Here is a 15,182-nt window from a genome sequence, read left to right on the forward strand (position 1 = left end):
CCCCCATCGCAGCGACAGCCCCCCAATCGCAGCGACAGCCCCCCATCGCAGCGACAGCCCCCCCCGGCGCAGCGGCAGCCCCCCCCGCCGCAGCGACGACAGCCCCCCCGTCACAGCGACGACAGCCCCCCCGGCACAGCGACGACAGCCCCCCCCCCGGCGCAGCGGCAGCCCCCCCCCCCGGCCCATCACTTACCAGGACGGCAGGACAGCTGGGCGGCAGGACAGCTGGGCGGCTTCTCCGGACAGCTGGGCGGCTCTGCACCTTCCTCTAACAGAGGATGGTACAGAATGGCCGCTCCAGCGCGCTCCCGAGCAGTGAGCATGCGCAGATGAGCTGTAGCGGGGAGCACACTGAAGCGGCTCGTGCTGAAAGGAGAAGACCGGACTGGGCAAGCGCGTCTAAAAAAACAAGCTGCCAGCGAATTTAGACGGAACCATGGAGACGAGGACGCTAGCAACGGAACAGGTAAGTGAATAACTTCTGTATGGCTCATATTTAATGCACAATGTACATTACAAAGTGCATTAATATGGCCATACAGAAGTGTATACCCCCACTTGGTTTCGCGAGACAACCCCTTTAACCCAAGGTGGGCGCTGTGGTCATTGTTTTTTTTGCATTTTGACTTTCTTGTTACATGTTGACCAGGCAGTAAAAACGCTAAGGCTGAGGCTCTCTCAGGGAGTTTTGTTCCTGTAATTTCAGATGAACCTCCCGTGCTGCAAGTACTGTCTGAAGTACACAATCCTGTGTTGGCTGGGCACCCGGGAATCAATAAGACCTGGAAGTTACTCACAAGAAGGTTTTGGTGGCCATCTTTGCGACAGGATGTGTTCAGTTTGTGGGGTTTGTGCCAAGACTAAGTCAACTTAGAATTCTCCTGCTGGGAGATTGAGGCCTTTGCCTGAATTTGCGCTAAACAATAGACCACTGGATTTTACGGGGAGATCGGCTAAAAATCTTGTGATGGATTACAGACATTTGGAGAGGACTAATTTCTTCATGGGGGACTTGGTTTGGTTGTCTACTAGGAACATAAAAATCAAACAATGGTCATTCAGGTGGGGTCCACGATTCACCGGTCCATTTAAAATCATAGAAATAATTGTTCTGGTGTCTTTTCATTTGGAGATTCCTAATTCAATGACAATCAATAACGTATTTCATAACTCTATGTTGAAAAAAAATTTGTGGCCTCAGGTAATGCTTCATCTCCACCCGCACCGATTGTGGTGGATGGAGATGTTCGTTTTGAGGTAGTTTGCATAGTGGACTCTCGCCTAGTTAGGAGATCTCTCCAGTATTTGGTGCAGTGGTGTGGCTATGGTCCTGAGGAGAGGACATAAGTGCCAGCAGCAGACATCTGTGCAGACCGACTAGTTAAACATTTTCATAATTTGAATCCTAAGTGACCTGGTTCTAAGGGTCCTCGGGCCCCTTCTGGAAGGGGAGGTACTGCTGCAGCAGTGCTGAGATCACTGCTGGATCGACTAAGTCCGGTGCGGGTTTAAGATTTGGTTCTGCGCCTTCTTGTTCAGTAGGTGTGACATAATGTAGTCACAGCTGTGGCTAATTAGCTGGGTATTTATCTGGGCTGATACTGAGCTAAGGTGCTGTGAATTGCCAGTTGCTCGCTGTCTGAGCTGCTAGTAACTTATTGTGCATAATCGCAGGTGCTCGTCCAGCACGTCATTTGCAGACGTAACAGATGTAATGCTATGGCATTACATCATACTGCAGGAGCAATCAAAGAATCGCAAGTTGTGGTCCCCCTAGGGGGGCTTAAAAAAAAGTAAAAACAAGATCAATAAAGTTTTACTAATTGTAAAAAAAAAAGTAATAAGTTTAAATCACCCCCCTTTTGCCATATTTATAATAAAAGAATCATATTTATAATAAAAGAAGTCATAAAACAAAATTACATATTTGGTATCGCCGTGTCCTATCAAAGTAACACATTATTTACCCCGCACATCCTCAGAAACAAAAAATGAAGAACGCCAGAAATGCACTTTTTTAGTCACCCTTTCTCCAAGAAAAAATGCAATAAAAAGCGATCAAAAAGTCATATGTATTCCAAAATGGTACCAACGAAAAAGACAGGACATCCCACAAAAAATGAGCCCTTGCACATCTATGTCAACGGAAAAATAAAAAGTTATCGCGCGCCGAAGATGGCGGCAGAAAATAATTTTAAAAAATTAAATGTCTTTTAAAAAAAAATAATAGTATAGCAAAAAACAAACTATATAAGTTTGGTATCGTAGTAATCATACTGACCCATAGAATACAGTCATCATGTCATTTTTGTTGCAGTTTGTACCATGTAGAAGCAAGACGCTCCGAAAGATGGTGGAATGTCTTTTTTATTTTTCATTTTACTCAACTTAGAATTTTTTTTTAAGTTTTTCAGTACATTATATGGTACATTATATAGTAGCATTAAAAAATACAACTCGTCCCGCAAAAAACAAGCCCTGAGACAGCGACATCGATGGATAAATAAAGGAGTTACGATTTTTTTAAAAAGGGGGGGGGAACAAAAATGGAAAAAAAAGGTCATGTCCTTAAGGGGTTAATTAAATCAAAATCATGAAAGAAAAACTTTAATTTCAAAATTTTTTTCTGCAGTAAAATCTTTTTGAATGCAATATTGGAAGCGGCTGATGACTTCCTGCGGTTCGGTATAAAGTGTGTATGAAGATAAGATGAATGATTAATGATGTTGTAGACTCTGATCAATTACCCTACAACGTTCAAAGATATTAAGTGTGCGCGGTCCGCGTCTTATGTGTGCTCTTACTTATTTATGTGCTTATTTATTAGGTCGTTTTATGTTTATTCAGAGGAAGGAGAGGAACTTCACTCAGACCGCACAACTCCGGAGTCCGCGGTTCAGCCAGGCCGGACACGGCTGCTCTATGACCTTCTGGTGAGAAGACTTTCATCTCTTCACTTTTATACATTCAGAAGTAGTTTTGTGTTCTCGCTCTGCGCTTCGTCTGAAAAGCGAAGATACGGGATTATTTAATGTCATTAATGACTAATAAGAACAGACCTTGTAATACTTATGTAAGCGTATCAAATGAGGCTTCAGGATGTGCAAAAAGTTGCATTTTGGTGTTTTCACATTAACCACTTAGTGACCTGGCCTATTTTGGACCAAAGGACATGACGATATTTTGGGAATTTTCATCTCCATGTTTAAAGAGCTATGACATGGCGGTAAGAGGGCTTGTTTTTTGCGTGACGAGCTTTAGTTTTTAGTTGTACTATTTTGGGGTACATATGGATTGTGATCACTTTTATTGCTTTTTTTAAGGTGAAATTAACAGAAAATGCATTTTGCCTCTGTTTTTGAGCTTTCATTGTTTCTATAATGTTTTACAGGATAAACATTGTGTTCCATTTATTGTAAAGGTCGTTACTAGAGATGAGCGAGCACCAAAATACTCGGGTGCTCGTTACTCGAGTCGAACTTTCAGTGATGCTCGAGAATTCGTTTTGAGTAACGAACCCCATTGAAGTCAATGGGCGACTCGAGCATTTTTATATATGACGGGTGCTCCGCTAAGGTTTTCATTTGTGAAAATCTTAGCAAATCACCAAAGTCATGTAAAAAACACAGAAACGGATAGGGCAGGCGAGGAGCAACATGCAGGGCTGCATTTCGGGCTCCGAGGTCTCACTATTAAGCCACAATAGTGTCAATAGTGAGACCCCCCCCACCCTGCACTGTCAGCATAAAGATCGTTCTCCTCTGCCACAGCTGTAACAGCTGTGGCAGAGAAGAACGATGTTAGCCCATTGAATTCAATGGAGCCGGCAATACCGCCGGCTCCATTGAAAGCAATAGGCTGCCGGTGAACGCGGGATGAATTGTCGGGAAGGGCTTAAAAATATAAGCCCTTACCTGAAAATCATCCTAAAATGTGTAAAAAAAAAAAAAGAAACGGGCCGGAGCTGTCCAGCGCATTGAATTCAATGGAGCCGGCAATACAGCCGGCTCCATTGAAAGCAATGCGCTGCGGGCGATCTCACGATGAATTTTCGGGAAGGGCTTAAATATATAAGCCCTTCCCTGCAATTCATCCAGAATTGTGTAAAAATAAAAAAATATATATACTCACCTGGTCCCGGCAGACGGAGTTCAGCAGCGGCCGGCTTCAGTTCTCCTGAACTACTCTCTGTAGTATTCCGCAGCCAGGGATTTAAAATCCCCGCCTGCTGAATGAACTGCCTCTGATTGGTCACAGCCTGACCAATCAGAGGCAGCTCTCACTCACACCCACTCACCTGTCAGCCGCGGCGGTCCCCGAATCTTTATGGACGAGCAGGGAGATACTCGTCTAAGGCACATTACTCGAGCGAGTAGTGCCCTAGCGAGTATACTCGCTCATCCTTACTATTTTTCCTTTTTGACATTTTTAGTTTTTTTCTGTTAGATTTTTTTATATCCATGTAGGGGACTGGAACCTGTGAACCTATGATCACTATGATAATACAATGCGGAAAAAGCATTTTGGCTCCGTTTTGGAGCTTTTTTATTTCTTATTACAGCGGGCTACAGGATAAACAATGTGCTCAATTTATTGTACAGGTTGTTACAGATGTGATGAAACCAAAAATGTTTTTTTTAAATAAAGAGGGTAAAACATTTTTTTTTAATTGCAATTTTTTTCTATTTGCCATTCTTAGTTTTTTTTTGTTCGATTTTTTTTTTTTTTTTTATATCCATGTAGGGGACTTGAACCTATGAAACTATGATCATTATGATAATACATTGCAGTAAGTTTATTTTCTGAGGAGGTAAGGGATTAAAGGGATTGCCAAGTATTAGGAAAACATGTCTGCTTTCTTTCAGGAACAGTGCCACATTTAGCCATGGCTTGTGTCTGCTATTGCAGCTGTTCATAGTACCATATAATTGCTGAGCCGCTCCTGGACTTGCAGTTGAAGGGCTTTTCCAGTATAAGTTGTTTCCATCCACAGGATCCCCTTTCACTGGATGTCTTCCCTCAATCACACCATTCTCAGTCTACTCTCCATACTGCTACATGCCTCACGCAGTTGGCAGTGACATCCCAGCCCTGGCTAGTCTCGCACCGATGACCGGGCCACTTTGGAAGTCACTCAGATTTCTGGAATCTCATTTACTGTGGATCAACACAAACTGATCCATAAAAAACTTGTCACATGATTTTATGCCGCACTCGGGGGTCAGAGCTCTAATTTCCCTACAAGGAAGCGCCAATTGTGAAAGAGCCAAGGCATCTAATAAAGTACCAGCCAGTGTACGGTATATGGGCATCCTAGTAGTTAGTAGGGTATTACCCTTCAGTGGTACTAGATAAGAGGTTAACAGGGGCCATACACACTAAGTTTATGTTGGCTGATCCCGCTGATTTTGGCAGGTCCGGACAATCATCTAATAAATATGGAGGCTCTCAACTCTTCCCTGACTGCAGACACTGGGGAAGTAGGGATCAGGCAGTTGGATTTCAACTGCCCAATTGTTTCGTTCTTGGGAGTATCTACCGGAGGTGTCTGACTGCAACTTTCTCCCCTCTTTTCTTCCAGAACACATGCATACTTGGCCAAGCCAAGCTTGTATGTGTATGGGGGTGATGGGCAAAATAGTTGTGGGCCGAACAGGTTTCCCTTCAACAGCTATTGAATGTGTATGGCCACTGTAGCTTGTGACAATCAATGTATGGATAGGAGGTAGATGATGACTCTGGATGGTGGTCCAGTACAATGGACTTTACCTTTCTTTCGACACTATGTGAGGATAAACATCAACAAAGGACTCAACTAATAGATCATTTTCATCTCAGATTCTCTACAGACAAATCAAGTCTTGACCACTGAATTTCTGCCTTTATTTTCAGGTATTACAACTATGGATCATCGGTGGGAACAGCGGAGATACTTTTACATATTGATAATGAGAACGATCCCACTGTGCTATGGAGCACTTACCACAACCAAGGCAATCAGTGGTTGAAGGGATTCATTCAGCTCGATCGCTTGTCCTATCCATTCCAGTTGTCAGTAAAAAAAATCAATGTGGGCTACTATGAAGGTGTATCGGCCATTGATGACATTGTCTTCGAAAACTGTTCTCTCCCTCCTGCTGCCCCGAGCTGCGATGGACCCGACCTCTTCTGGTGTAAAGATACCAAAGCTTGTATTAGCAACCTATTGGTATGTGATCTTATTGATGACTGTGGAGACGGATCAGATGAGAGGAATTGTAGTAAGTGTTGTATTTGTTTCCTTCTCTTTAGTCATCTAATAGACTCTATTATGGCTCAGTCACACAGCCGTTTTGATGCGCGAACATTTGTGCGCATAACGCATGCATTAAAAAACTCACATGACCGAAGTATGTAGCACGCAGGAAAAACTGGACCTGGCCGCGTTTTTGCACTCAAAAAGTGCGCTGCCCGCTTTCCTCTGCTGCGGCTGTGACAGCTGCAGCAGGAAATTCCTTGGATGTGAAACCCCTGGATGATGTCACATTCAGGGGTTTCACCTTTGGGCAATGAGGCTGGCAGCAACAGCGGTGGCCCCATTGACATACAGAGAACATTGCGATCCTCTGCCACAGCTGGGACAGCTGCGGCAGAGGATTTCTTAATCTCCATGGGGATTCCCCTTGTCACTGAACACTATGACAGCATTGCCACATGAATTCATGAATAATTCATGAATGGGTGAGTGCTGTCTCTGATTGGCTGAGTGCAGGGACCAATCACAGGCAGCTCTCAGCTGTCATTTAATAGCTGAGAGCTGCCTCTGATTGGTCACAGTGCTCAGCCAATCAGAAGCAGCCCTGTCAGCAGGGGGGATTTTAAATCCCTGCCTGCTGAAAGCTCTTCATAGCAGTGCAGGGGAAGACACGGCTGGATGCTCCTGAGCCCCAGCAGCTGCAGAGAGGTGAGTATATATATTTTTTTATTTTTCACACATTTTAGGGATGATTTTCAGGGAAGGGCTTATATTTAAAGCCCTTACTTCAAAATCACTGCAGAGCTTTCCGGCTACCCATTGCTTTCAATGGAGCTGCCTGTAGCGCCGACTCCATTGAATTCTATGGGTGAACATCGCGCTCCTGTGCCACAGCTGTGCAGAGAATCGCGATCTTCTCTGTATGTTCTCAATGGGGTCGTCACATCCAGAAGTTTCACAATCAAAAAACACTGATGCCGCAGTTACCTGCAATTTCAAAAACGTTGTCCTATAATTTTCACCACAGACGTTTCTCCGCATGTAAAATTCGCACATGTGACCGCTGCCATTGAAAAGCATTGGTTCTATCTAGTGCGATCTTTTTTACGTGAGGAAAAACGCCTGTCAAAACGCCCGTGTGACTGAGCCCTTAAAGAGGAGGGGTTTTTCGCCATCTCTTACTATTAGAAGGACATTCATGTAATTTAATGTGCTAGTAGAGGTGAGAGCAGAAGGCATCATTGAAATCAATGTTGCAATCATAAAAGCACCATCAGTGACTATGAGTTACATGACTTTCAAACCATTGCCAAATGGTGCTAGATGCTTCACCAAGTACTGTGACCTTCTTATTTATTTCCTATGGTACGTAATGTTAGGGGGGTCTTTGATCAGACCGTTCAGCTGATGCTGTCTGCTTCCGAATTAGTCTTAGGTATGAGTACTCAGACGACACAAATGGACAGCCACATGCACCATGGGATTGCCATAAGCGAAGTAAGTTTATTCAGCAGAGTTTCAGAAGTTATAGAGGAAATCTGTTTACGTAATGATTTAATTACTGCGCATGTCCAAGGTCGCTGGACATCTGCAGATTATAATGAACAATATTTCTTTCAAAGACGTCTCCTACATAAACAATATATCAACGCCCGGTGACAGTTGAATCAAAGCAAAATATGTCCTTGGATAAGATTCTCAGAACATGAACAGAAAACAGGATAACATGTGAAAGTACAGATAGGACAAGATTCAGGGTCATATAGTGGGAAGAGGACAGATAAAGAGTACGTTGGAAGAGAAATTAAATGTATTTTTCTTATTTAATTTGAGACACAGGGGAAATCTAGAATTAACCCCTCACATTCCCCCATTTGGAGATAGGGTCCACCATCATGCTAGGTACTTCACCCGAGTGGTGCCAGCTCCTGCCAGATTCCATGGAGTCATGTGGTGGTCCCAAAGTCCATCTGGGTAAAAGTTTAGCAAAAGCCTTTTCACTACAATGTGTGATACAAGACATGATTAACTTTAAAGCAATATATATATGACAAGCAAAATCATCGCTACTTGAAGCATACCATGTAAAATTCCCATGAACCACCCTCCTAAACCAGAGAACCAATTGGCAGGGTTCAAAGAACTAAATGTGTTACCCCACCAGCTATCTCTGGTTTCTGAGTTTTAGTTTGTCCATGCAAGCAGTTCTTTCGATGGAACAGGAACAGCCAGGAAAGGAAAACTAGTGGCACCAGGTGTGTGTACAAGTCCAACAGTCCTTCACCTGTGCGGTGTTCAGTCCATCTACCAGTATTTGGTGGTGTCTAACAAAGTGGTTCTGGGCATTGTCATTTTGCACCCTCTCATAGAGGCGAAGCATGGAGTGAGGAGTCCAAAAAGTCCATCAATAAACAAAATGTCCTTCATTTTTCCTTCTCATGGGGGGGGGGGGGAGGGGGCAAAGCAGGGTATGAAAAGTCCCATTAGTCCCAAGACAAGCAACAGTTCCTTCAACTTTCACCGAAGTAGGTGTGATCAGCAGGACTTGATAGGCCCCTTGAATCTAGGCCCTAGGGATTTCCGGACACGCCTCTTTACGACCACCCAGTCTCCAGGTTGTAGGGAGTGAGATCCCTCTAGGTTGCCTGGGTCTGGAATGGAAGAAAAAGACTAGATTATGTGTTATTGTTAGTTGGTCACACAGGTGTTCTACATATCCGGTTACTGTGTCATAGCCCTGCTGTAGGGCCTGTGGATGATACAGCCCCAATCTTGGCATAGAGCCAAACAACACTTCTTTTAACTTAAGCGTACCATTTAGTCTTTTAACTTTGTTGGAACTCTGCGGGTGGTATGGGGTGTGAAGCGCTTGTTCCACCCCAAGGGCTGATATCACCTCTCGCATCACTTCACCTGTAAAATGTGTACCTCTGTCACTCTCAATTGTCTCTAGTACCCCGTATCTGCGGATTACCTCATTCATGAGCTTCTGTGCGGTTACCTGCTTATTTACTTTAGTAACAGGGTAGGTCTCCAACCTGAAAAGAAATCAACAACAACAAGCATGTATTCATACTTCCCAACAAGTGGGAGCTGAGTGTAGTCAATTTGCAATCCCTGAAATGGGTAGAGTGGTCTAGGCAAGTGTTATGTGGCAAATTTACTTCTGCCCTGTTGCTTAAGGCAAAGATCATGCAAAATTGGACAAATGATGCAGCAGCTACAGAAAACCCAGGAGCCACCCATCCTTGTTCAAGCGTCGACATCATTGCTACTTTGAGAGGTGCGTCTTTCCGGGCATCAGCTGGGCCATCATAGGGCACAGGGACTGTGGTAGGCAAATTCCGTTGACTGTCCGTCATACACCATCCTGTTTCTGCTGCTCCCATATTTAGTCCATTTGTCTTTTCCTTCCTTGCTGGCTTGTAACTGTAAAGTCTTTAGCATATCAAAGTCCAAAGTTTAGTCAATGTCCAAAGTTTAGTCAATGTCCAAAGTTTAGTCAATGTCCAAAGTTTTTGTCAAATTCTTCTTTTCTTCTTTTCTTCCACGGCTTGAGGGCCGCTGCCTTTGCTGTGTGGTCTGTGATGACGTTGCCTCTTGCTTCTCTGATGTAGGAATTGGTGTGAGCTCTCCACTTTGTCAGGTAGAAGTAGGGCTTCCAAGAAACTCTGCACCGCTGCATCATTCTTAATTGGCTGTCCTGCTGAGGTAAAAAAAACTGTCTGGCCTTCCATGTTGGGCCGTAATCATGAGCTATGCCAAATGCATACCGGGAGTCAGTGTAAATGTTTGCCATCTTACCTTCTGCCACTCTACATGCCTCAGTGAGGGCCTTCAGTTCCACTTCTTGTGCTGAGACATGCGGAGGCATTCTTCTTTTAGGACATCTTGTTGTGTGACCACTGCATATCCAGTGTGGAGTTGTCCATCCTCACCCTGGGACTATAGCTTTTCTATTCTTGATCGGCTTGCCTTGAGCTGTGAAGCTCTGCGCGCGCCAGATAGGCCCATAGTCATGTGCAATACCAAAGGCATACCTGGAATCAGTGTAGATGTTAGCAGTGGTATCCTTCGCGATTGTACAGGCCTGCGCTGACATGTGTGGCGGCAGTGGTTTTTGTCACACGTATCTCATTCAGTGTGACTACTTCAAAACCTGTTACAAACCTTCCTTCGTCATTCAGGTATCTGGATCCATCCACAAAAAGCTCAAACTGGGGGTTCTGCAGGGGCTTGTCTGTGACATGCGCAAACCAAGCCGTTTCCTGGGCCATGAGGGCCACACAGTCATGTTGGTTTCCGGTGTCAAATGCCTCCTGTTCGTCAGTCAGGGAGTTGTAAAACAACTGGTCCCCTGTACTTACTCCCCCATTTGAATCTACGTCACCTAATGGAAGTGAGGTGGCTGGATTCAAGGTGGTGCACCTTTGCAATGAGATGTTCGAGGAGGACTGCACTGCGAGTTCCATTTTTATCTGTCTGGCAAGAGACAGATGTCTACGGCTTACCTGTGTCAGGATACCATGTATGTCATGTGGGGTGTAGATCACCATGGTGTGATCTAGGACAAGGTCAGAACTTTTGTCCAGTAGTGCCTGGACTGCTAGAACCACTCGGACGCATGATAGAGATCCTCTAGCCACCGCGTCAAGATGGGCACTGTAGTATGCTAAAGGTCGCTTTTTGTCAGCATGCATTTGTGTCAGTACAGCGGTGGCGTGTCCCGCCATCTCAGTGACGTACATCTGGAAAGGTTTGTCATAGTCTGGCAGCTCCAGTGCGGGTGCACTGGTTATCTGTACTTTCCCTGCGGGGTCAGGGCAAATGGCCGTGAACCCAAACAGTCGTACAGAGGCTGCATGGTCATGGAGGCAGAGCGTGTCCACGGCCGCAAGTATGAGTCCAGTCCCAAAAAGGTACGCAACTGAGCATGGGAGGTGGGAAGTTGCATGTCACTTACCACCTTCGTGCGTTCCGGCGTCAGGTGTTAAGTACCTGGACCTAGGCAGTGGCCCAGAAACACTACGTGAGATTTGCAGAACTGAAGTTTGTCTTTGCTGGCTTTGCAGCCATTCTACTCTGATGGAGGAAACACAAAAGGCTTAGTGATGCATTGAGGTAACTATTTGGGTCAGGAGTACATAAAAAAAAGTAAATCATCAACATATTACAAGAGGGCGGTGCCCTCGGGAATTGGCCAGGCGTCTAATACCAGCTTCATGCATCTGGTGAGCTGGTTTTGGGCTATTCTGTGCCCCTTATGGCAGCACTATCCAACAGTACTGCTTTCCTCTGAAAATAAATGCAAACAAATACTGACAGTCTGGCTGGCCCTTTAAACTCTTTCTGTTAATGGGGAACAAAGGGGTATTGGCTGGGAAGACACATTCCTTAAGGGCTTTAAGTTAACATAAAGAAGAGACAGTGTCTGCAATTGCATCTACCTGGACATGTGCCAGGAGGTACTGACGGACCAAGGGGGCTTTTTCTCCTTCCTTTAGGAAAACCATTACTGGTGGGACTGACAATCTGCCGAGGTCCGTCTGTTTGGTGGCCCAAAGGCTCGAAGGAACGACACTAAAAACTTGTTCCTCTGTGTGCGTAAGAGTGAGGACAGGGAGAGGTGTCGCTTGGTCTGCTGCCATCGGACAGAAGGTCGGGTGACTTTCAGACCCGGGGTGTATACGAGCCTCACCGACGGGTGAAGTTCGATACAACATCCCAAGGATCCCATCACATCAGTTCCCAATATGCTTTCAGGACCTTCCAGCACAAGGAAGCGCGTGAGGCACCGCGACCCTTTAAACATTACCTCAAGCGGTTCAGTTTCTGCCAGCTGAATTGGCACTCCTGAAACCCCTTGCACCGATTACCGCTAGACCATCAGGCTGGTATTCTATTTCAAATAGATCATAACCTTGTTGCAAAAAGAGAGAAAGAAAAAAAAAATTAAAAATAGCTGACCTGCAATACCTAGATCACCTATGTCTTCTCCCCCCCCCCCCCCCTTTTGAACTAGGATACTTAATTGGAAGAAGAGTAGCCGGGTTTAGGGTAGTAGCAACATTGAAAAGAATGACAAGAGCACATTGTAGCTGGATTTGACGGGCCAGAAATAAGTGCTTGGGTTGCACTTGCGTGTATATGCTCCGGATGTCATGAGGGGTGAAGACCACTAGGGGTAGTTCAATACCAACTCCGAAGATTTGTCAACCATTGCCTGTACTGCTGCCACCGCACACACACATGAGGGAGTTCCTTGAGCCACTGGATCCAGCCTCATGGAGTAGTATCCAAGTGGCCGTGGTGGTCCTCCGTGCTTTTGTGTCAATACTGTCGTCATATGGCCAGAAAATTCAGTACAGAAAAGAATAAATGATAAAGTGTAAAAGGGTGGAGAGCTGAGAAATGAGCTTCAGGGGTGAGAGAGAAAAGAATGATTGAAAGACAGTCATAGAGTAGTTGCATAAGAGAGGAAACAGAGTGGATCCATGGGCGGCAGTATGAAACAAGGCCCAGAAAGGTGCGGAGTTTGGCAGCAGGTGTAAGTACAGGTATGGCCGTTTGCGTGTTTCTCTCCTACAGAAAATTCTCTCAAAGACAGTACAGTACTAACAGCATTTAGCAGTGATACAGACATCCAACCAATCACAGAACTGACATTTACCCAAAAAGCAAAAACATATCTTAAAATCCCTATATGTTTTCTATTTTTAAAACCGTATAATTCACGTAATTCATTACAAGTTTCTTATTTTATCAGCGTCTGTCTTTCTTCTATGACCTTGAATTTTATCTCTCTATGAAACAGATTTTTGAGAGCGGCCAGAACATTCAGACTTTACACAACATTAATCATTAGTAATTATAAGAGGTATATTTCTCTGCACAGACTATCAAACACAGACGGCAGGGGAATAGTTAAACACATAGAAAAGACAACATGCTAAGCGCTTCTAAAAGCGCAACATTCGCCGCATTTTTAACCCTTGTATTCTTAAAAGCCCCTACAGACGTGAGTAGCGTATAACTTTCTTACACTTTCTTACACTTGTATGACGGGGACTAAAACGTCCAACAAAGATTAGATTACATAACATCAAGACATACAAGACAAACAATAATGGTTATTTGTCACATAATTATCCACAGATTTTGCATGAACTTGCTTTATGTCCCAAAGGAACACAGACTATAAAGGATTTCCTTTCTCTGATAACTGCCGTATCTACACTTGCCTTAATCCATCTGTCTAACATACTTTTATCCAACCTTTCACTATCTCTGAATCTTTCCCAAACTCGTTGGTCTAAGATTCCCAAAATTCTAAACACCTGCTTTTCTCAACAACGTACTACATTCTCTCCCCACGGCTAACTTGCTTTCTTTGTCCTTTGCTACTTCTCTAGCTGTTTTCTATATTGTCTGTTCTTTTTAAGTCCGATCTGTTTATATATTTTATAGGCTTGCCTACAGATGTCCTTCCCTTCCCCCAATCTTATTATTTCAATGGGTGTCAGGAAAGTCTGAGACTGGTCGGACCCCATTCTGACTATGGACTTACCTCTCGATTTACCACTATTGTCCTTACTGCCGAGTCCGCAACTGGCAGGATACTTACGGACTTTTCAGTCCCTTCTGCCACGTCCGCAACGGGCAGGATATTTATTTAGGGCCCCCCGCTGTTAATCCCTTCCCTGCCGCGATCTACTTAGATTGCGGCAGGGAAAGAGTTCACAGAGGGAGCGCGCTCCCTCTGTGTCTCCGGCCGGCTCTCGCGATGTCATCGCGAGAGCTCGGTCTGTCACCATGGCAACATGATTCCAGACACTGGCGTCCTGTATTGCCTATGCCTATTATCGCTGTATAAGCGATAAGGCATGGCAGAGCAGTAGCTTTGCCATGCCTTATCACAGCGATCATAGGCACAGTGCTGCAAGTACCTCAGAGGGAATCAAATAGCGTAAAAAAATAAAAATAAAAATGTAAAAAAAGAAAAATCTAATATTGGCATAAAAAAAGGTTAAAAAAAAATTAAAACCCCACATATTGGGTATTGACGCATCCGTAACAACCTGTACAAAAAGTTGAACATGCTTTTTATTTTGTACGACAAAAAGTGTAAAAAAAAACTTAAAAAAGAGAGGCAAAATGCTAATTTTTAGCATTTTGCCTCACAAAAATGCAATAAAAGTGATCAAAAAAGCCGTACATTCCCCAAAATGGTACCAATAAAAACTACAGCTTGTTTTGCAAAAAATAAGCCCTTATAGAGCTCCGTACAAAGAAAAATAAAAAAGTTTTAGGACTTTGAATGCAGCTATAGAGAAAAAAAAAGATTAAAAAAAAGGCTTTTTATTGCAAAAACGTGTAAAAACCTAAAAAAAATAGAAGAATTTTGGTATCGTTGTAACCGCACCGACCCGCAGAAAAAATTTAGCGTGTCATTTATGCTGCATGATTAACGGTGTAAAAAAAAATCTATGTCAGGATTGATGCGTTATCTCTCCGTTATCATAAAAAAAATAATAAAAGTTTTACAATATAGCCTATGTACCCAAAAGTGGCCCCGATAAAAACTACAGCTCACCACGCAAAAAACAAGTCCTTATACAGCCGCATCAATGGAAAAATAAAAAAGTTATGGCTTTTGGAAAATGGAGATGGAAAAATATCAAAAATCGCTTGGTCCTCAACGCCAAAATAGGCCGTGTCATTAAGGAGTTTAAGAAGTCAAGCAGAAGGTTGACTTTGTCTTTGTAGTCAACTTTTTGTTTGCTCAAAAACTTTAGGATTTTCTTGCATTGTAATTTGTAACCAAAACATTGACATTCAGCTACTTTATTATCTCTTCTCTTAACTTTTTGGACCACTCTCTCCTAACCAGTCCAGGTATTTGATGTGTTTTATCTTAAGCATACCTGATGTAACTAATGAAGTC

At 43.9% G+C, this 15,182-nt stretch overlaps 1 protein-coding gene across 1 annotated transcript in view; it reads left to right on the plus strand.

Annotated features, from left to right (window-relative positions):
• MALRD1 (MAM and LDL receptor class A domain containing 1) overlaps positions 1-15,182 on the plus strand; it is a 460,314-nt gene that overhangs the window by 123,596 nt on the left and 321,536 nt on the right. Inside the window, exons 13-14 of the mRNA XM_066584724.1 lie at positions 2,831-2,936; positions 5,896-6,263. Of these exons, the coding sequence (XP_066440821.1) occupies positions 2,831-2,936; positions 5,896-6,263 (474 nt within the window). The remainder of the gene's footprint in view (positions 1-2,830; positions 2,937-5,895; positions 6,264-15,182) is intronic.

Source organism: Eleutherodactylus coqui, chromosome 12 (genome assembly GCF_035609145.1).
Source record: "Eleutherodactylus coqui strain aEleCoq1 chromosome 12, aEleCoq1.hap1, whole genome shotgun sequence".
Classification (NCBI taxonomy): domain Eukaryota; kingdom Metazoa; phylum Chordata; class Amphibia; order Anura; family Eleutherodactylidae; genus Eleutherodactylus; species Eleutherodactylus coqui.